Source organism: Pygocentrus nattereri, chromosome 15, assembly GCF_015220715.1.
Source record: "Pygocentrus nattereri isolate fPygNat1 chromosome 15, fPygNat1.pri, whole genome shotgun sequence".
Lineage (NCBI taxonomy): Eukaryota > Metazoa > Chordata > Actinopteri > Characiformes > Serrasalmidae > Pygocentrus > Pygocentrus nattereri.
Window position 1 is genome coordinate 18,713,403 of NC_051225.1, and position 21,718 is coordinate 18,735,120.

General features: G+C 41.3%; 2 protein-coding genes across 2 annotated transcripts; both read left to right on the plus strand.

Annotated features, from left to right (window-relative positions):
- Positions 1 to 5,856: 5,856 nt before the first annotated feature.
- tm4sf18 (transmembrane 4 L six family member 18) lies at positions 5,857 to 8,600 on the plus strand. The gene is made up of 4 exons (XM_017717870.2): positions 5,857 to 6,139; positions 6,942 to 7,013; positions 7,205 to 7,347; positions 7,719 to 8,600. The coding sequence occupies exons 1-4, from the start codon at positions 5,963 to 5,965 to the stop codon at positions 7,915 to 7,917; spliced, it is 591 nt and encodes a 196-aa protein (XP_017573359.1). The 5' UTR covers positions 5,857 to 5,962; the 3' UTR covers positions 7,918 to 8,600.
- Positions 8,601 to 9,845: 1,245 nt separating this feature from the next.
- LOC108439431 (ceruloplasmin) lies at positions 9,846 to 21,638 on the plus strand. Its single transcript, XM_017717849.1, has 20 exons — positions 9,846 to 10,042; positions 10,301 to 10,545; positions 10,770 to 10,982; positions 11,218 to 11,391; positions 11,507 to 11,761; positions 11,960 to 12,125; positions 12,212 to 12,351; positions 12,648 to 12,788; positions 12,878 to 12,922; positions 13,318 to 13,532; positions 13,630 to 13,780; positions 13,868 to 14,080; positions 14,273 to 14,480; positions 15,270 to 15,409; positions 15,499 to 15,627; positions 15,776 to 15,882; positions 16,047 to 16,266; positions 16,555 to 16,694; positions 16,807 to 16,969; positions 21,492 to 21,638. The coding sequence occupies exons 1-20, from the start codon at positions 9,867 to 9,869 to the stop codon at positions 21,530 to 21,532; spliced, it is 3,282 nt and encodes a 1,093-aa protein (XP_017573338.1). The 5' UTR covers positions 9,846 to 9,866; the 3' UTR covers positions 21,533 to 21,638.
- The last annotated feature ends 80 nt before the right edge of the window (positions 21,639 to 21,718 follow it).

A 21,718-nucleotide genomic window follows, 5' to 3' on the forward strand; every position in this document is an offset into this window, starting at 1 on the left:
AGGATGAGGATTTCTGACATTTGTTGAACGGAGTGTTCCTCTGGCTTGGTCCATTTTGCAATCAGTTCCTTGAGTCTTACATACAACCATGGTGTCTCATCAGGCCAAATGTCAGTCGCTCGGAACCTTTGCCTATAAGTCTCTGCACTGATCTCATATTTCTTTAAAATCACCTCCACTTTTTTATAGTCATTTGTATAACTAATGTCCATGGCCACACCTTGCCTGTCAGCCGGGACACCAGACGTATTGCCCAGTTCTCTCTTGACCAGCGACATGCAGTTGTAATTCTTTCAAATGTTGCTAAAAAATGTTCCACATCACCTTCAGTCAATGGGTGGAGCTTCGGTTCCTTAAAGTCCCCCATTGGCAGCATTCTCTGTGGTGAGACTGGTCTACTACAAGCCGCCTCACTTCCTCGTTCACTAGAGGCTGGGATGCTACTCTCCATGTGGCCCTGGAGCTGCTGGAACTGGTGCTGGACACTTCTCCACCGCTGCTCATGCCTTGCCTCCACTTGTGACATCCTTTCATCCCGTGCCACCTGGGACTGAACCAGCACTTTTATCATACTTGCCAGTTCTGCAATTATCCCCTCTGTGCAGGTTGCTGGTCTTGCTGCTGCCTCACTTTGCATGGAGTCCTGCGCTGCAGCGGTTGCTTGGTCTTCTGAAGAGCTCTGCCTGTTCCAGCTCCCGTCTTTCTACTGCTCCTCTGTCTTGCTTGGACTTGGGTGGCATCTTTACTTCCTGTTATTCTCAGCTGAGGCCGATCCCACTTCTGACACCAAAATGTTACAGGATAACTGAATGGAGGTTTAAAAAAACTGGAAAACTGGAAGTTTCGATGCAGGAAGGTTTATTAAGTCCACAGTAAAAAGTGCACGGTGTTCCAAAATCCCAAAAATAAATAATTAGAAAAAGAAAAATGAAAATAAAGGGAAAACAAAACAAAATGATCAACTCATATCAAAAAATGCCTTCAACCATGGCCATACAAACACATCTGCATGCCAAGCCAGCTTCCCCCTGACTAACAAAACATCGCAGAGTTCTCCATTTTACAAACCCCTTAACCTATTGGATTCAACCAACCACAGGTAAGTTTGCAGGTAAGTTTTAAAATGTACAAATTCAAATTATATTTATACATTTTACTTTAGTTAAACTGTTTTATTATTTAATCAATATTTTAATATAAATATAAAACATTTAATATTAAAACATTCATACTGCAACAATACCATTTGGAACCATGAAAGCTGGTCCCCCTCCCCCTGCTCAAGCATGGGAGATGGAACACTCCACTTGTAGTACAACCCCAAGACTACATAACCCATGACCCCCCTAGGCTGCCATGCTGGAACAAGCAGGTAAGTCAAACTCATTTCAAAACAAAGTTATTTCAAATAAATAGGGTATCATAGATAAATTGGTCATTATCTACACCATCAGTTGGCCACCCTGAACAGTGCAAGATAATCGCAATTGTTTTTATTTGTTTTGCAGAGTCTCAAAAAGGTCCGACTGGTGTTTGCCACGGCAGCCATATGGGTAACAATAAAAGAGGCTTTAAAACTTTGAGGTTGTCTTGTGTTTTTGTCCATTACACTAGTTCTCCACATGGAACGGACGAGAGCTCTGTTACACAGTCTACCCGTTCCCCTGAAGATCCTGGCGGAAGAAGAGAGAAGGTCAGAAGAAGCCCACAAGAATGACAACGGCCCAGTTGTATGATTTGCCTATGGTGACTCTGTAATTGCAATTATGTTTGGCATTTATTACAGCATTTTTTGTAATAAGTAATAGATAGGGAGTTGTGGGGGTTAAATACTGGAAATCTATCATTTAGGTTTGTATTTGTAAAACAGCGGAAGGTTTGTTATATCATAGGATTTGATAAATCAGTAGGTGTCAAGGGGATTTCCACTCGAACTCAGGAACATTTTAATGGTGGCTTTGTTATTTGATTATGCCAGTCCCTCAACATGGACATACACTATGTTGCCAAAAGTATTCGGTCGTCTGGCTTATATGAACTTGAGTGACATCCCATTCTTAATCCATAGGTTTTAATGTGATGTCGGCCAACCCTTTGCAACTATAACAGCTTCAGCTCTTCTGGGAAGGCTTTCCACAAGGTTTAGGAGTGTGTTTTTGGGAAATTTTGACCTTCATCCAGAAGCGCATTTGTGAGGTCAGACACTGATGTTGGATGAGAAGGCCTGGCTTGCAGTCTCTGCTCTAATTCATCCCAAAGGTGTGGGATCCTATGCAGCCCAGTCAAGTTCTTCCACAGCAAACTCGTTCATCCATGTCTTTATGGACCTTGCTTTGTGCACTGGTGTGCAGTCATGTTGGAACAGGAAGGGACCATCCCCAAACTGTTCCCACAAAGTTGGGAGCATGAAATTGTCCAAAATCTCTTGGTGCTGAAGCTTTAAGAGTTCCTTTCACTGGAACTAAGGGGCCAAGCCCAACTCCTGAAAACATGCCCCACACCATAATCGCCCCTCCACCAAACTTTACACTTGGCACAATGCAGTCAGACAAGTACCGTTCTTCTGGCAACCGCCAAACCCAGACTTGTCCATCAGATTGCCAGACAAAGAAGCGTGATTGGTCACTCCAGAGAACACGACTCCACTGCTCTAGAGTCCAGTGGCGGCGTTTTACACCACTGCATTCCATGCTTTGCATTGCGCTTGGTGATGTAAGGCTTGGATGCAGCTGCTCAGCCATGGAAGTCCATTCCGTGAAGCGCTCTACGCTGTTCTTGAGCTAATCTGAAGGCCACATGAAGTTTGGAGGTCTGTAGTGATTGACTCTGCAGAAAGTTGGCGAACTCCGCGCACTATGCACCTCAGCATCTCTGTCATTTTATGTGGCCAACCACTTCGTGGCTGAGTTGTTGTCATTCCCAATCGCTTCCACTTTGTTATAATACCACTGACAGTTGACTGTGGAATATTTAGTAATGAGGACATTTCACGACTGGTTTTGAACAGGTGGCATCCTATCACAGTACTACGGTGGAATTCACTAATGTTTGTAGAAGCAATGAGCAGGCCTTGGCTTTATACACCTGTGACCATGAAAGTGATTGGAACACCTGAAATCAATAATTTGGATGGCTGAGTGAATACTTTTGCAAACTTAAAGATTATATTGAATCATAACTCACAGTAACAGACATAGGAGCGTGTTTATCAGATGGGAGTCACAGTATTGTGAATTTTACATTTTTTTTTTCACATTAAAAGTGTAAGTAGACACTTCTAGAGTACAGGCTTACTGGGGACTTTTCCGCTGTATCTTTTTATGTCCGTAGCTGTACCCTGCCTAGTGTAGACCAGTTGTTGCATACTTCCTTTTTCGTGAGGTTTCTTTCACATCTGCTTTTTTATTTGTAAGCACTTGAAAAATGAGAATAAGGACTTTTATATGCTCATTAGACATGATTCTCATTAAAGTAATAAAATGGTATTATTTCATGAAAAGGTGAAAAAATATTGGAGATATTAGATATTAGATAATAGAAAATTATACGATAATTAAGGTATTTTTGTTCGTGTTTGGATTTATGAATTTCTAACTTATTTTATGTCAGTGTGTTATGAACCTTTTTCTATTGTCATTGTCTCAGTGGAGTGTGTATCAGCGCATTGGAATTTGCCCACCACTTTTAAGGAGGGAAATCCGTGGTGGAGGACTGTGTGTTTTGTATGTGTCCATGTGTGTGAAGGGGTGTGGGGGATGTGGTCGCTCGTATGAGTTATGCTGTGGGAAATGCCACATGAATTATAATAGAGGAAAATCAGTGTCACATCCGAAGCTTTTCAAGAGGAAACCTGCTGCTCAGTGAGAGTTCTCTTCTTCATTATCCTGACTAAATTTCAAATAAGCAACACACTTAGATGAGGCAACTGGAGAGTTAAAACCTGGTGTGGTATCTGGCCTTATTTTTAGATATAAAAACCCCAGACATACCATAAACCACAGATAACAGATACAGAATTTTAGTGTAGTTTGTTAGATGCAAGTTTTGGTCTTTGGTTTGTTGAATGCCACTGTTTTGCATTTTATTTTATTTTACTATTAAGTCTAATTCTAGGTCATTTGCTGTCATCATGGATTTTTTATATATATATATATAGTTGACAGTGTTTTGTATTTTATTTAATTAAGTTCTGAATGATTTATCCCATTTAGGTCCATATATGAAATCTGAAACTTGCTTTAGTCTTTAAGTCTTTTGACATATCCATCAGGAAATGTCTTTTTAATCCATTGAAGTGTGGCTAAAATATAACCCTATGTGATATAATTTGATTTGTGCTGTTTTTTCCCCCCAAAACATTTTTAGAGACATTTAGTATGTTTTTGGGCATTTCTCCAAGAAAATGTGTTTGTTCTACATGAATCTATGACTACAGAATGGTTGAGTATTGCTCTTGTTTTTAATTTCATATTAGAGACATTTCTCAGGACACAAGTGTAGTTTTGTTTCTTAGATCCCCTCAGACCTAGCAGGCAGCAAATGTAGGGATAGTTGGATATATTTTCCACTGGGGAAAAAACGCTCTGTTACGTAAGGCAGTCAGTAATCGTGCTACTCACTCAGTTCAAACCACGGCTTTCTTCATAATACCAGATTATACCAAAGGTTAATCCCAGATGACACAAGCAAATCTCACTCAGTTCTTCAGCATTCTCAAGTGTTTGTCCAGCAAGGCTATGAGATTTACATCTGTTTTTTTGGCAGATCTAGAAGCAGGGGTTATTGACAAATACATTAATGCTGTGGGGCTGGACCTGATTCTAGAGTAATGATGACAGCCAACCGACCATTTTGCCCAAAAATATTTAGTAAGTGAGTGGCAATTTATTGAGCTGTGCTCATGCTATGAATCTGTCTGTGGCTTTCCATGGCTTTAGGACAGGTAAATAGGTGACTTGCGACTTGTGCAAGAAGCTGATGCCATCTGCAGTCACAGTAATGAACTGTTTCATTCAGTTCAGTTCAGTTTTATTTATATATGAATTTTTCAACAGAAAAATTGGGCAGAAATCCATGCCCATATCCTTAATGAGCAAACCAAAGGCAATGCTGAAGCCCTAGAAACTCATGGAAGAAACCTGAAAGGGAAACAGTTATTCTCCTCTGGGCTGCACTGTGTAGTGGAATTAAGATACAAAAGTACTTGTGTGTCAGTGAGATTAACAAGGTCATTCAGGTCAAAAAGAAAAAGAATCTGTGAGATAAATCAGCGGGTAATGTCTGTCAGAAAACTGTCAGAAAAATATCAGATACACTACCAGTTGTACAGTTGTGTGTGTGTGTGTGTGTGTGTGTGTGTGTATACCTTGTATCTCCAAAATGGCAACTACAGGAGAAGGGAAAAACCCACCTACTTTTTTCAAGTTATTTTGGGTCATTTCTTTTGGTCCATTCTTCACGTCATTTACACACAATGTAAAGGGCAACAGGCATTTTCAAATTATGTCAACAACTGAAAAAGTGTCCACATTTTTTGACAGGAACTCTGTGAAGACAGCTTCAATTCTCTCTAGATCTGAGAGAGGATGCAGTTGTTTGGAGGGAAAAGACAAGCTCAGGACCCTCACCACCAAGCCTCAGAGAGTTTGTGACGTTCTTCGTCTGATGGCTTCCTTCCCTGTTGGGACATGTATTAAGTCACCCTGGCTGCTCTCACTGCTTTCCCTGCACTACAAGTCATACTACCCAAAATGGAAGACATTGCATCATATCCCTTACAGCAGTCCTCAGCAGTTGGTGGGGATGTGTGGGTGCATGGAGTGGAGGGGGAGGGTCTCTTAAAAAGCTTACGCTTCTCTTCAGCCTCCCTCAGTTTCCTTCCTGGATTACAGCTGCAGCTGCTTGCCAGAGTGTGGGAGTTATTGGCTTTTCCCTCAGTTCTCCTCTCCCTGCTTTTTGAAAGATGTGTTCTTTGGGGTTCGCCCGGTCTCTGGGCTTTGCCCTCATCCCACTGGCCACCTGCTGCATAGTGGCCAACTTGCTGCTCTTTTTCCCAGATGGACAGATGGATTTTGTGAAGGATAATCATTTGACCAAGTATGTGTGGTTCTTCATGGGAATAGGAGGTGGAGGTATAGCTGTAAGTAATATTCTTGGTCTTTTCGTTTTGCTGATGAAGAAATGAGAGTGAAACCTTTTAAAAGCCACTAAGCTTCCTGAGGTGATTGTAAAGAGTTGTGGCATTATGGCAGTATAGCATATTGTAGAAACAATACTCTGAACAAAATTGTGCAAATGAACACAATATATCAATATGTATACCTGTGTTGATGTTAGATATTATATTATATAATTTATTATTATAATTATGCATCACGTTTTAGTGGAAGGTCTTGCTATATTACTCTTTCCAATTTCTAATTAATTCCTAAGTCATTTCTAATTACTAAATTAACTCATATTATAACAGAACCAGTGACTGGAGACTTGTATGGCAGGTTATTTTACATTATGAACATGAATTCATATATGAAGTTACTCTGATTTAACGACACACTGGAAAACAAACAAACAAACAAACCAACCAAAAGAGAATACTGAACAACTCAGATGGAATTTGTTTTGTGTCAAAGCATAAGTATATGAACTCTAATCTAGTCATAATTACTCAAGGTCGCTTTGCATGCAGATTAAGAATGTAATGAATGGTACTGCAAAGCTCAAATTAAAGCTTGGACAATGGAGACCTTGTCTTCACAGATTAAACAGTGAGAAAGCTTGCTCTTTGGGGCCAGTAATGAAGTCTGAGCAAAGGAAAATATCCTTAAATTCAACATTCTATCTGATACTATGTTGTTATTACCAAAATATCCGTTTTTAATGACTCTCTCTCTCTCTCTCTCTCTCTCTCTCTCTCTCTGTCTCTCTCTCTCTCTTTGCAGATGTTCATACCTGCCATTACTTTTTTATGCATGGGGAAGTGTGCCAACTCTTGTGGAACTGAGAGCTGTGCGGTGAGTACTACATCTGTCCATAGGGAGGAGTCCTCTGTCTACTGTTATGTTGCAGTCAGTTAGTCCAGACACGATACACACATCCTGTTATCTGAGAATTCTCCAGTAAGTTCTGGCCACAGTGGGATCAACTAGTCTGTTGCCTCAGCAGTGTCTTGCCTTGATTGTGTGCTTTGCTGGTAATTATGTAGATGTGTGGCTCAGTGCTGGCTGCTCTCATTGGACTGGTTGGCTCTGGATACTGCTTCTTCATCTCAGCTGTCGCCTTGCTAAATGGACCATTTTGCTTCACCTCGTTGGGATGGAGATCTCCTTTTGAGAGTGATGGGCCGAAGTATGTAATTAGTACCTATTACACTTCTTATTTATTACAGTTTATGTTCACATTTTCATTCATGGTATTTATCAACTGCTCTTATTCAAGTCCCTTTACTAGTGTAAAGAGGTTCCAAGAAAGCATTAAGTAAAAAAAAAAATCAATAATAAACGCTTGTATGCCCTTAGACTATAAGTGCCCATATGTGATCCTAACTTCAGAGCTTACTTTCATAACCACATAATGCATGTTATTTTCATAGTTGTGACTGAATAATTCATTAAGATAGCAAATAATTATCTGGATTAATTAGTGTTTGTGTTTTTAATCATGGGCTTCAATATATCTGTTTAAAACCTTCCTGTAACCTCTGCATTTGATCTCTTTAGATACCTGTTTGCGAGAGAAAGCTGGTCTGAGTGCATACAGCCTGTTCACATTGTGGAGTGGAATGTGACGTTGCTGTCAATTATGCTAGGCCTCAGCACCCTGGAGTTCCTCATCTGTGTCATCCAAATCGTCAGTGGACTAGTCAATGCTGTGTGCAGGCCCTGCTGCTATAAGCAGGAATATAGCCTGAATGCCTGAAGATACAAGGTGTATCCATGCAGTCCTCCCCAACAAACACCAAAATTCTAATGTTGGACTGCTGGCTTTGAGAACACTTAGAAACAGAACAGACAGACTACACTGTGACAATCTAGAACCTGCCAGTAATCACAGGCAACATTTGAATTTGGCAGTGTTTATTGGGGACTTTCTAGTTCAATGGGCTTGAGGAACCTGTGTAAGCCCAGCTGGAAGAAGTCTGCTTCCATTCATCAATCTAATGTCAATTTCAATCAATCAAGTCTAGTATGAGGCTTCCACTCTCTTTCAGTCAGACCAAAGGCTGATGATGCCATTACATAAGACAAGAATTTGTAAATTACACACTATTGATTGAGTACTCCTCATTGAGACACTGTAACCATAGGGTGGGGTAAATCACAAGAATTGAACTTTTGTCCAGAAAGAAGCTGGTTCAAATGTGTTTTTGTTGTACACTATCCAGACTGTAACATGTATTTTGTGTAAGGACAAATGTATTTTTATGACGTATGTTTGTTTTGTATAAGTGTCTTCATTTTGAGAAAATGGCATTGTAACTTATTAACTGAAATAGACAAAGACAGTCAAGTCAGAATGATATTTTCTATATTTAGGAAAATTTCTATTGTTTTTTTATAATGTTTGTGCTGGCTTAAAATGAATAAAAGTGTTACAATTTAGATATAAACTAAATTTTTGTATAATGTTTTGTGTAACAACACTGAAGCCAAGTGTGAGTGAGATACACCATAATGCTGAGATTACATGGCTTTGTTGGAGGAACCTGATTAGTCCACCTAGAGCTGCAGGAGCCTGTATGCATCTTTAAGGGCTTATATTTCTGCATGCTGCTCTTGCAAAGTCACTAGATAGCTATTTGTTATTCAGTAATGGACAAGGTGTTCCAGCCAAACAAACACTAGTGGTGATAGACAAAAACTTTAGAATTAGACTACATTTTATAGGAACAAGACTTTTCTTAAAGTGACTTACCTTGTCCGTGCACTCTCCATGGAACAATTCATGCGTTCTGTCAATATTTTATAGCTATAATTTTTTGGTTATTAAAAAAAAATTCTATTTGTGGTTTTGTCACCGCAATTTGAGCTTCTTCATACAATGTTGTTAGACTATTATCCGCAACTCTATTGATTTTGGAACAGCGCTCTCAAGCATTTTTTCAAGTTTGCGTAATTCACATAGGCTGGAAATTCCAAATCTCTGCAACTTGGGAAGAAAATCTAGACATACATTCATAAAGGTCAGACAGAAAACAATAAAGAATAAACTAGTTAGAGCCCAGAAACTGATATTTTAAAAAATAATGTTATTTTCAGGGCTGTGATCAGTTCAAATCTTTGAAATAATATTTTTATAAAAGTGTTATTAATAAAGGACAATCTGGCTTAATGGGTCAAGTCAAATAATACTGACTCAAGATAGAATATGAGAAAAACATGGTAAAAAAAAGATTATATATATATATATATATATATATATATATATATATATATATATATATATATATTTATACACACATATAGATACATGTAACCCTAAGTGGGAGGAAAAAGAAACAAAGTATCTGGAAATTGAATACAGTTCTTACTAAAAATGTATGCATATAAGCATATGATTACAGCACAGTAGGCAGATCATTGATGTATCGGCTAGAAGTCCAAGGTCCAAGTCGAGCAAACTAATCCATGTTTTGTTCCAGTGGTCGTGATAAGGGTTAACTCAACCTATACACTATTTTTAAAGATAGCATTACATTTGCAAAAAGTCAGGAGTTTGTCAAGTGTAGTCTTTCCAGTCATGTGGGACAGAGGAATACATTAGTCATCTGTCCTGATACCTTTGAACATCCTTCTGCTATTGGTTGGCATGGCTCACCATTTTACCTTTAAAAGGAATGAAGCAAACAGCCAGAAACTCTGACATCCATGTCCCAGAAGAACAAGATGGGGAGGCTATGGGGGAATCTGTTTGGATTTTTGTGCAGTGTTGGAACTGTGTCCTGTATCACAAGGGAATATTTTATAGCTATTAAAGAGGTTCGATGGGATTATGCACCTAGTGGCATGAACCTCATCCAAAACAAGACATTGAAGGAAGATGAGTGAGTTTATAGTTTTCTATATGAACCTTTCAAACATGAAATGGCACAATATATAGCCACGTTATGATATACAGTGCAACTTAAGGCTAACGTTACAGTTACAAACTGGCAATATGTAAGGCTACAAATTGCATGCTTGTATTGTGTTGGCCTTTTATTTATTGTATATAAAGATCATTCTGCATAATGTCAGTAATATAAATATATTGATTTTCTTATGTTTAATTTATAAGTATTTCAATTTCTAATGTGCTTCAGACATGCAAGGACATTTTTGGAGAAGGGGGAACAGAGGATTGGTCACGTTTATAAGAAAGCAGTCTACCAGCAGTACACAGATGCCACCTTCAGGCAGGAGATAGAAAAACCAAAATGGCTGGGCTACCTAGGGCCTCTCATCAGCGCGGAGGAAGATGACATAGTGGTTGTGCATTTAAAGAATATGGCCACTCGTGCATACTCCATTCATCCACATGGGATGAGTTACAACAAGACCAATGAAGGTATTGGCTTAGGGGCCCAATGCATATTGCATTTGTATATTCAACACACATTGTTATATGCCCACATACTGTTCCTACTGTATGCAATACATTACAAAACCATGCCTCTTTGCTTGACCCTGACCTGTGAAATGTTTAAAAGGATCTGTATGTAAGCATTATAGATCATTGTGAAATGCCAAAAAAATTCAATATGTGCCACCACACGCTCTATTTCTTTTCAGGGGCATTGTATCCAGACATGTCTGAGACATCAGAGAAGCAGGATGATTCTGTGGCTCCTGGGAAGACATACAGCTACATATGGCCTCTGGACCCCTCTCACGCTCCTGGCAAGGATGATTCTAGCTGCTTGACCCGGGTGTACCACTCTCATGTCAATGCCCCGAAAGATATGGCCTCTGGACTTATTGGACCACTCATTATCTGTAAAAAAGGTATACTTTAAATTTTTTCTTTTAAACTTGGGTATAAAATAGAGTACACAATACTTTTTAAAAAAAAAGTCTAATAAATAAGGTATATCCATTAGGTAAGAAGGAAAGCCTCAGTTGCTATTTTGGAAACTAAGAATAAATTGCAATAAAAAAATCTTACAAAACCAAACCACTCAATACCTAGTCCATACATTTGCCAGTACACAATGTACACATTTGCTGTGTAATTCCTCAGGTACTCTGGATGTGCATGGGGATAAATCAGGTGACTACCTGTATACCCTCATGTTTACTGTTTCTGATGAAAACCTCAGCTGGTACCTTGACGACAATATCAAGACATTCTGCACTGTACCTACCAAAGTCAAGAAGGATGATGAGGACTTTGTAGAGAGCAATAAAATGCATTGTAAGCAGAACATCACTCTGTAAACTGTTATCAAAGTCACTTCAGGATAGCTTTCTATAAGAAGTGTCGGGGCTTAACCTCTTAGCTTTGTCTTTGTCCAACCACTATTTTGCAGCTATTAATGGCTATGTCTTTGGCAACCTGCCGGACCTGAGCATGTGCATGGGCAATAAGATTCACTGGCATTTGTTTGGGATTGGGAATGAGGTGGACATCCACTCTGCGTTCTTCCACGGTCAGATCCTGACAAACAAGCGGCACCACACAGACACAGTAAGCCTGTTCCCAGCAACCTTTGTCAATGTAGAGATGGAAGCAGACAACCCTGGGCAGTGGCTACTGAGCTGCCAGGTCAACGATCACCTGGAAGGTAAGGCAGGACAGCACCTCCCCACTGTGTTCAGGGTTACAGAAATATGTTAAGAAACACATTTAACCTTTAATAAACCAAATATACAAAGCATTTTCAATATGCTGTCATGCAGTGATAATTATTTTTACTAAGAAAAGTACTTAATGAATACCATTATAAGCCAGCACTGACTTAACCATGTTTACCCCACTTCAGCGGGCATGCAGGCAATTTTTGAGATCAAGAAGTGTTTCCCCAATGTCCATAAACCCAGACCATTTGGAGAGGTCAGGCAGTACTACATAGCAGCTGAAGAGGTCATCTGGGACTATGGGCCTACACAGATTAACCAGTACACTGGCATCAAACTAGAGGATGACAGGTGAAGACATCTATTGCTAATTCTGCATGGCATCCAAACAGTTGTGCAATCCATTACGCTCTGTATAACCAACTGTTGATCCACAGTATGGCAGACACTTTCTTTGATAATCGCGATGACCGCATTGGAGGGAAATACAAGAAGGTCCAGTATGTGGAATACACAGATGACACCTTCACTAAGCGCAAGGAGAGAACACCTGAGGAGCAGCACCTTGGCATTCTGGGTATAGTCTCTCTGACACGTCTAATCTGATTTCTCAAACTTTACTATGGCTTACATACAACAGTGATTTTTATAGGAAAAGCACCTCATATTTGAAAAATGTGAACAATTATTTTGAGAAACATGAGTTTTTACAAGCCAGTTCCATGATGTGCTTCACATAAAAAAGATTCCTTGAGCAAAGGCGTCAAGTTGAGACTCGCCATTAAAAGTGCACAAACTCAAATGTAATCCACGTGAGACAATCCAGTCCTAAAAGTTTGTGGTCAGTAAAGCGTTCTGTGGTTTCTCTCATAGGACCAATCATCAGAGCAGAGGAAGAGGACACCATAAAGGTAACATTTAGGAATAAAGCAAGCCGGCCTTACAGTATTCAAGCTCATGGTGTGCAGTACAGCATTGAGATGGATGGCACACTCTACCATAATGTCTTAGAAGGTAAGTAGAAAAGAAATTAAGACATTTTTCATAAGAATATGCCATCACTGTAACTGTAACACTGAATCATCTGTTTTTTGTTCCTGTAGAATCATACACTGCCAAAAAGCTCAGAGAACTCAAAAAAGAAGCAAGTATGTACAGCACTGCCATGGTGTTGAGGTGTTGAGAAACACAAGGTTTACGTAACTGTAAGCCTTCATGTAGAGTGTTTTGTAGAACGCTTACTTTCACAAAACTGTCTTTTGTCCTCTGTCTTCTGTTTTATCTGGCCAAATCCAAACCCAAAAAAGTAGAAAGTTCCTTTTTAGTGTAATTCATGATTTGTTTATGATGCCTTGATGCTGATCCATCAGCTACTGGTTCAGTTTAAGACCCCCCATTAACTGTACTGATCTAAGATTACAAGGCTGCAGTTTTATTCCTTTTTGTTTTTCTCTGTTTGTGGTGCAATATGATATGTATACAATCATACAGTACATATTTTGTACATCTGTAACATAAGTTATATTCTTCTTGCATTTTTTAGGAGTTATTGAGCCCCTTCCTGCTGCCTTGGTTCATACTGACAGTACCTATAAATACGAGTGGGTGGTGCCTAAGGGTGGAGGCCCGACTGAAAGTGATCCTGACTGTCTCACCTACCTGTACTATTCTGCTGTGGACCCAATTCGAGATACCCACTCTGGACTGGTTGGACCTCTCTTGATCTGTAAATCCAAAACCCTCAAGGCAGGCAAACAAGTAAGTGCAAAGTGCTTGTTGAGACACAGATCAACAGAGTTACATATTGTGCTTGCTTACTTTTGGACTTTTAACCATTGCACTGGTCACATTGCAGAAAAATGTGAAAAAAGAATTCCACTTGATTGCTACAGTTTTTGATGAAAACTTGAGCTGGTATTTGGATGAGAATATTAACAGATATGCAAAGAAACCTAAATCTGTGAAAAAAGATGATGAAGACTTTGAGCTGTCAAATAAAATGCACTGTGAGTACTTAAAAAGTTTTAAATATCTTGGTTTACAAAAAAGCACTCCACTAATAAAAGCTTCTCTAAAATGTATTGTATCTTCAGCAATCAATGGATACATGTATGGAAATCTCAAAGGACTGACAATGTGCAAGGAAGACAAAGTTTCCTGGCATGTCTCTGGTTTGGGTTCAGAAGGAGACATCCATGGCATTTACTTCCAAGGAAACAGGTTCCTCTATAGGGGAACCCGTAAAGATACCATCACTGTGTTCCCTCATGTCTCGCACACTGTCATTATGGAACCAGACAGCATGGGTACTCCTCCTGTTCCACTATTTACTACTCTTAAAGAGAGTTTGAACAGCTGTGTTATTTCACTGTAGTAACCCTTGAGAATCATTATCACCATAAAATATATAATCTTTTCCTATTGTTAAATCAGCTCATTGCTGAAACATATACATTCACTCAAATATGATCCTTTCTTGGTATGTCTGGTCACTACAGGACAGTTTCAAATAACATGCAAGACTGCTGACGACATCCATGCAGGAATGAGTGCAAACTACACGGTGGAGAAGTGCAGTATCTTTAGCAGGCAGTCAGAGATGATGCTGCACCAGAAGAAATATTACATTGCTGCTGTAGAGATGGACTGGGACTACTCTCCCACTCGCACCTGGGAAGAGAAGATGTTTCATGGCCTTAAAGATAGGTAAAGTTGCAGAGTGTTTGCAGATTTCACAGGATATTTCTATTCAGTCATCCTGTTTTAAGATGTGGTACAGGTTAAGTTTAGGGTTAAAGATAAAAGTGCTCAGGGGCAGTCATGTGCTAGAGGTGAGGGAACCAGCCAATTTGATCCTCTGAGCCAACAGGACGGGATTGAGGTGTCCTTGAGCAAGGCACCTAATCCCCAATTTTTGGGGATTAAGTGTACTCACTGCCCCTTAGTGTGTGTCTTCACTAGTGTGTTTGTTAGATTGTCGAGGTGAAATTTCGCTATTGTGAGACTAATATGGGTCACTTAATAATCTTAAAATGCAAACATAAATGCTAAAACATAACCATATCTGTAAGGCTACATGGCTATGACCAGCTGTTAGATTGCTCTTAGATGATGTTGTGTGTTAAATGTCACCAGTCCACTTACTAGAGATATACCTTTCTGAAGAGTTTGCTTGCAACTGTAATTGAACACATTTTGTCCAGATCACCTATACTGTCCACTTGTATCAGGTGTGTTAGATATGGACTGGACGGTGAATTCCACAGGAAGGTAGATTTCTAGGAGGATGATTAGTGACCACTATTATGTTGTAGTAGCTGTGGTCTTATACAACTATAGTGAGCTTCAGTGCTGGAGAAACACAACCATCCTGGAAAATTCTGTCCAGAGTATTTCTAGCACATATTAAACAAGTAATAGCACATAATAGCACATATTAAGCAAGTAATAGAATCGTTAACATACCAGTGAGAAACCACTGTTCATTGTCTGCAGTCCAGGCAACCCATTTCTTAAAAAGGAGGGCAAATTTATTGGCTCCAAATACAAGAAGGTCCTGTACAGGGAGTACACTGACGAAACCTTCAAGAAGCCAAAAGAAAGGCCTGCTGATTTGGAACATTTAGGAATTATGGGTAAATATCTAACAATACAATGTCTGAGAATGTCTATGTTATAATGTGGAGAAAATTAATTCATTATCTCTATAAATATAACCCCTCAGGGCCCATGATCCATGGAAATGTGGGAGAGAAAGTAAAGATAGTGTTTAAGAATATGGCTAAGAGGCCATACTCTATACATGCACATGGAATAAAAACAGAGATTCCTCAAGTCATCCCAACACCCCCAGGTATCACTAAGTTCTTCTGCAGCTTTTTTGTACCTGCAGCATTGTGTAACATCTGAGCGATGCTTTTTTTAATATAAACAAGAGATGAAAAAAGCTACCGAACAAAATATAAAGCTTAATATATTAACATGTGTAACGTTTTCTAAAGGACAAACTCAAACATACACCTGGTACATTCCTAAGACTGCTGGACCAACAGAAGAGCAGGAGGAATGCAGTGTTGGAGCCTACTATTCAACAGTAGATGCTAACAAGGTAGCATATATAACCCTTTGATTTCAGAAAGTGCACCATAAACTAGACCCATTTGGTAGGGTAACAACACAATAGGGGCCCATAGGAGCACCTACAAGGGAACAATTTAACAATTACTTTGAACTAAAATAAGGATAAGCAAGACCTTTGTCTTTTTATTTCAGGATTTGTACAGTGGACTGATTGGTCCACTGGTCATCTGTCGGAAGAGCCTCCTGAGGAAGTTAGGGCTAAAGAAAGAAATTGAGGAGTTTGCACTGCTGTTTATGGTGTTCAATGAAAATGAGTCCTGGTACCTGGATGACAATATCAAAACACATGTTAAAAACCCTCCCAGCAAATTAAAAGAGGACGAGGACTTTATTGAAAGCAATAAAATGCATGGTAAGTAGACGTGCAATTAGGCCAATTGGACATAAATTGCCCCTATGTGTGAGGGTATGCATCTGTCTGTCTGCCCTGTGATGTACCGGTGACCTGTTTAGGGTGTTTCTTGCTTTCTGCCCAATGACTGTTGGGATAGGTTCCAGTTTCCCCTGCGACCCAGAAGGATAAGCGGTTTAGAAAAAAAGTTTGTTTATGCCAATTACCAGAGATACAATGTAGCTAGTTATCAAAACAACAGTAATGATGGTGGTAAAATGATGATCACCATCTGCTTATGCATTACAGGAATAAATGGACTGCTCTATGGAAACCTTCCTGGGCTGAACATGCAGGTGGGAGATAAGGTTTACTGGTATCTGATGGGAATGGGAAGTGAAATAGACTTACATACAGCACACTTCCATGGACACAGCTTTGACTACAAGGTAAAACAAAAGAAATCACAAACATTGCATGCACACACACATATATACACAAATAAATATCCAAGGTTTGTTCACACCCTCTATATCGATCTGTCTCCCTGACTAACTCTAGCAAAGTGGCGTCCACCGTGCAGATGTATTTGATCTATTCCCGGGCACATTCCAGACAGTTGTGATGCGACCTCAGTACCCAGGCACCTGGCTCCTGCATTGCCATGTCTATGACCATGTGTTGTCAGGAATGGAGGCCATTTATACAGTGCTGGACAAAGAAGGTGAGTATGACTGAGCAGAATGATAAAGACAAAGCATGTGGCACCCAGGTGCTCACATTTTGGAGGTTTAAAACCTCCTGTTCTTCTTCATTTATACAATTTATGTAGTGAGAGCGGGGAAAACCTAACAAGACAACGTCTCCAGCACATACTGTTTGTGAATAATTCAGCCAAAAGTGCCAGGAATGCAAATGCTGTCACTACCTCTATGTGTAAAAAGAGAAGGTCTTCTTGTAACACAAGAAACACAGTTAGTTCAATCGTTCGTTCTTGTTTGAAACAGAGAAGCTTTCCAACCTACATACATAAAAGTATATTCATCAAAATATTTAGGATTAGTGAAAAGAGAATGAAATTTTATTTATAACCACAAAGTAGAAGAGCAAATATCAGCATAATAAAATGTCCATCCATCCATCCATCATCTTGGGGAGTCCAGACACCCTGCGGAGGAAACTGATTTCGACTGCTTGTATTTGCGATCTTATACTTTCGGTCATTACCCAAAGCTTATGACCATAGGTGAGGGTGGGAATGTAGATCGACCGGGAAATCGAGAGCTTTGCCTTGTGGCTCAGCTCTTTCCTTACCACAATAGACCGGTAAAGAGCCTGCATCACTGCTGACCCAACACCAATCTACCTGTCAATCTCCCGCTACCTTCACTCGTGAACAAGACCCTGAGATACTTAAACTCCTCCACTTGAGGCAAGGGCTTATCCCCGACTCAGAGAGGGCTCTCCACCCTTTTCCGCCTGAGAACCATGGTCTCGGATTTAGAGGTACTGATTCTCATCCCGGCCGCTTCACACTCGGCTTCAAACCGATCCAGCGAAAGCTGAAGTTCACGGCCTGATGTCCCCAATAGGACCACATCATCTGCAAACAGCCCTCCGTCCCCTGACTGCACCTAGAAATTCCATGCATAAAAATTATGAATAGAATCGGTGACAAAGGGCAGCCCTGACGGAGTCCAACTCTCACTGGGAACGAGTCTGACTTACTGCCGGCTATGCGAACCAAGCTCCTGCTTTGTTTGTACAGGGCCTGAATGGCTCATAGCAAAGAGCCATGTACCCCGTACTCCCGAAGCACCTCCCACAGAATACCCCGGAGAACACAGTCGAATGCCTTCTCCAGATCCACAAAGCACATGTGGATTGGTTGGGCAAACTCCCATGAGCCCTCTAGGATCCTGGAGAGGGTAAAGAGTTGGTCCAGTGTTCCACGACCAGGGCGGAACCCGCATTGCTCCTCCTGAATCCGAGGTTTGACTATAAGCCGGACTCTCTTCTCCAGTATCCCTGCATAGACCTTAAGAGGGAGGCTGAGGAGTGTGATTCCCCTGTAGTTGGTACACACCCTCCGGCCCCCTTTTTTAAAAAGAGGCACCACCACCCCAGTCTGCCAATCCAGTGGCACCGCCCCCGATGTCCACGCAATGTTGAAAAGGCGTGTCAGCCAAGACAGCCCCACAACATCCAGAGCCTTGAGGAACTCGGGACGGATCTCATCCACCCCTGGAGCCTTGCCACCAAGGAGCTTTTTAACTACCTTAATGACTTCGGCCTCTGTAATGGACGAGCCTATTCCCGTGTCTCCAGACTCTGCCTCCTCACTCGAGAACATGTCGGTGGGATTGAGAAGGTCCTCAAAGTATTCCTTCCACCGCCCAATGACGTCTTCAGTCGAAGTCAGCAGCATACCATCTCCACTATATACAGTGCTAGTGGAACACTGCTTTCCCCTTCTGAGTCTCCTGACGGCTTGCCAGAATCTTTTCGGAGCCAACTTAAAGTCACTTTCCAAGGCCTCACCAAACTCCTCCCACACCCGGGTTTTTGCCTTGGCGACGACTGAAGCCGCAGATCGTTTGGCCTGTCAATACTCGTTAGCTGCCTCTGGTGTCCCACAGGCCAACCATGCCCGATAAGACTCCTTCTTCAGCTTGATGGCGTCTCTCACCTGGGGTGTCCACCACCGGGTTCGAGGATTACCCTGACAGGCACCAACTACCTTGCGGCCACAGCTACAGTCAGACACTTCAACAATGGAGCGGAACATGGCCCATTCTGAGTCAATGTCCCCCACCTCCCTGATCAAAGTTCTGACGGAGGTGTGATTTGAAGATCAATCTGAAAGGTTCTTCTGCCAGACGTTCCCAGCAAATCCTTACTATACATTTGGGATTGCCCGGTCTGACCGGCATCTTCCCCCACCACCTGATCCAACTCACCACCAGGTGGTGATCAGTTGACAGCTCGGCTCCTCTCTTTATCCGAGTGTCCAAAACACATGGCCACAAGTCTGATGACACGACTACAAAGTCAATCATTGAACTGCGGCCTAGGGTGTCCTGGTGCCATTTGCACTTATGGACATCCTTGTGTTCAAACATGGTGTTCGTGATGGACAAACTGTGGTTTGTACAGAAGTCCAAAAACTGAACACCACTCGGGTTCAGATCAGAGAGGCCATTCCTCCCAATCACACCCCTCCAGGTCACACTGTCATTGCCCACATGAGCGTTGAAGTCCCCCTGTAGGACAGGAGTCTCCAGGACGAGCACTTTCAAGCGTCTTTCCCAAGGACTCTAAGAAGGCTGGGTACTCTGAACTGCTGTTTGGTGCATAAGCACAGACAGCAGTCAGGACCCTTTACCCAACCCAACGGCGTAGGGAAGCTACCTTCTCATCCACCAGAGAAAACCCCATCATACAGGCGCCGAGTCGAGGGGCTATGTGAAAGCCCACACCTGCCCGCCACCTCTCACCATGGGCAACCCCAGAAAAGAATAAAGTCCAGCCCCTCTCAAGGACCCAGAGCTCAAGCTGTGTGTTGAGGTGAGCCCGACTATATCTAGCGGGTATCTCTCAACCTCGCGCACCAACTCAGGCTCCTTCTCCGCCAGTGAGGTAACATTCCAAGTTCTAAAAGCCAGTTTCAGCAACCGAGGATCAGAACGCCAAGGCCCACGCCTTCGGACACTGCCCGATCCACAAAGCACCGAACCCCTACTACTGCCTTTCTCATTGGTGGTGGGTCGATGGGAGGGGGGACTCATGTAACCCCTTCGGGCTGGGCCTGGCCGGGCACCATGAGTAAATGCCCGGCCACCAGACGCTCGCTGGCAAGCCCCTCCCCTAGGCCTGGCTCCAGGGTGGGGCCCCGGTAACCCTGTTCTGGGCAGGGTACACAAGTCCTGTTTTATAATTATTTTCATAGGGGGAATTTTGGATCACACTTTGTCTGACCTGTCACCTAGGACCAGTTTGCCATGGGAGACCCTACCAGGAGCTTTTGCTCCAGACAACATAGCTCCTAGGATCATTCAAGCACGTAAACCCCTCCACAACGATAAGGTGGTGATCCATGGAGAGGCATAATAAAATGTAATATATTTTATTTAGAATTGTATTAAAGTATACATCCTACATTAAAAGGCTGTTTTAAATTTATATGGGAGGATATGTACTATATTACAGCCATGAAAAGGCTGATTAAATTGATGTACGTTTGTATTCTGTGACACGTAATCTTGACATCTGATTATAAGTAAACATGGGAAAGTGACCAGAAGCATGTTTTACCTGAATCTGTTTAACTACACAAAATATCCATATCACATTTTACTTTGTACAAGTCTGTGCTCTGTAGTCCCAACGCTTGGGCCCTATCCCATTTCTTCTTTGTACCCCTAACCCTTGTTTTCGAGTGTCACCCTAACCCCTTGGAACGTAGTTACAAAGGGTAGTGGTTGAAATCTTGCACTACGAAATGGGACAAACCCTCAAATAAAAAAACAGACACACATCACTTCATTAACAGCTTCTAGCGCTGCTCTGTAGGCGACCCTACCCGTCTTCAGTGACAGCAGAGGAAGGTAAAGTTCAGCTCCTTACTGCTGGGCTTTAGTTACATTTAGGGCATCTAAGCTTTCTAAGAGGGGTTATAAGACAATTATTTATTATCACCCACCGATAATTCTTTGGTGATACGAAGCTGAAATTCGTATCACCAAAGATCCGATATTCTTTCCCGTTCCACCTTAAATGGTGCAGCAGTTCACTTCAGGCGTCAACACTGCTGGACTATTTAAGCTGGAACGGGAAAGTTAGCTAGCTAGCTACCGAGACATTTACATACTTTGTAGTGAATTGTTGTGCTTGTTATGAAGAAAACAACCATAATACACTGAAACTACATTAAACTAAAATAATACATGGTTATTATAGTTTTTAACGGAGAGGGTACATTTGTGGGTCGTTTTTACTCCATCTTGCCGGTTTTTATTTTTTTCTCATAACACTCCGTTTGGAGGGTCACGTAGCCCCAACACTTCACACCCGCTATCTCAACAAAAAGTGACCCTGACCCTAGACGTGAACGCGCAAAACAGAGGGCTGAGGGCTACGAGGTGAAATGGGATTAGGCCTTGGTCTGTTGCATAATGACAATGTTTTCTATGCAATGTTATAACGAGATTTAACAATCTAATGCTACTTATATGTGTTATTTACAGGACGAAGGAAGGGCTTCCTTGGCTTGTTCGGAAAGAGCTAAAGAAATTCTGGTTAATATATGAGATGATGTTTATAATTGCCTACCATGTCTATGACTAAAGTGAAACTTTTGCACATAATGAATAAAGACTTCTGGTAATTTGACATATATTTACTATGTGTATTGCCACTGTAAACTGTCCAAACACAGTCCAAAGACATGCAGTCAGGCTGCTTGGACATGATT

What these genes read in the sequence shown, in the direction of transcription:
- tm4sf18 (XM_017717870.2), top strand. Translation starts at nt 5,963, where the DNA reads ATGTGTTCTTTGGGGTTCGCCCGGTCTCTGGGCTTTGCCCTCATCCCA. An exon ending in GTGGAACTGAGAGCTGTGCG is followed by an intron (nt 7,014 to 7,204) that starts GTGAGTACTACA and finishes GTAATTATGTAG; the next exon opens with ATGTGTGGCTCAGTGCTGGC. An exon ending in TTTGAGAGTGATGGGCCGAA is followed by an intron (nt 7,348 to 7,718) that starts GTATGTAATTAG and finishes TGATCTCTTTAG; the next exon opens with ATACCTGTTTGCGAGAGAAA.
- LOC108439431 (XM_017717849.1), top strand. Translation starts at nt 9,867, where the DNA reads ATGTCCCAGAAGAACAAGATGGGGAGGCTATGGGGGAATCTGTTTGGA. An exon ending in TATGGAACCAGACAGCATGG is followed by an intron (nt 14,081 to 14,272) that starts GTACTCCTCCTG and finishes TGGTCACTACAG; the next exon opens with GACAGTTTCAAATAACATGC. An exon ending in GACACAGCTTTGACTACAAG is followed by an intron (nt 16,695 to 16,806) that starts GTAAAACAAAAG and finishes GACTAACTCTAG; the next exon opens with CAAAGTGGCGTCCACCGTGC.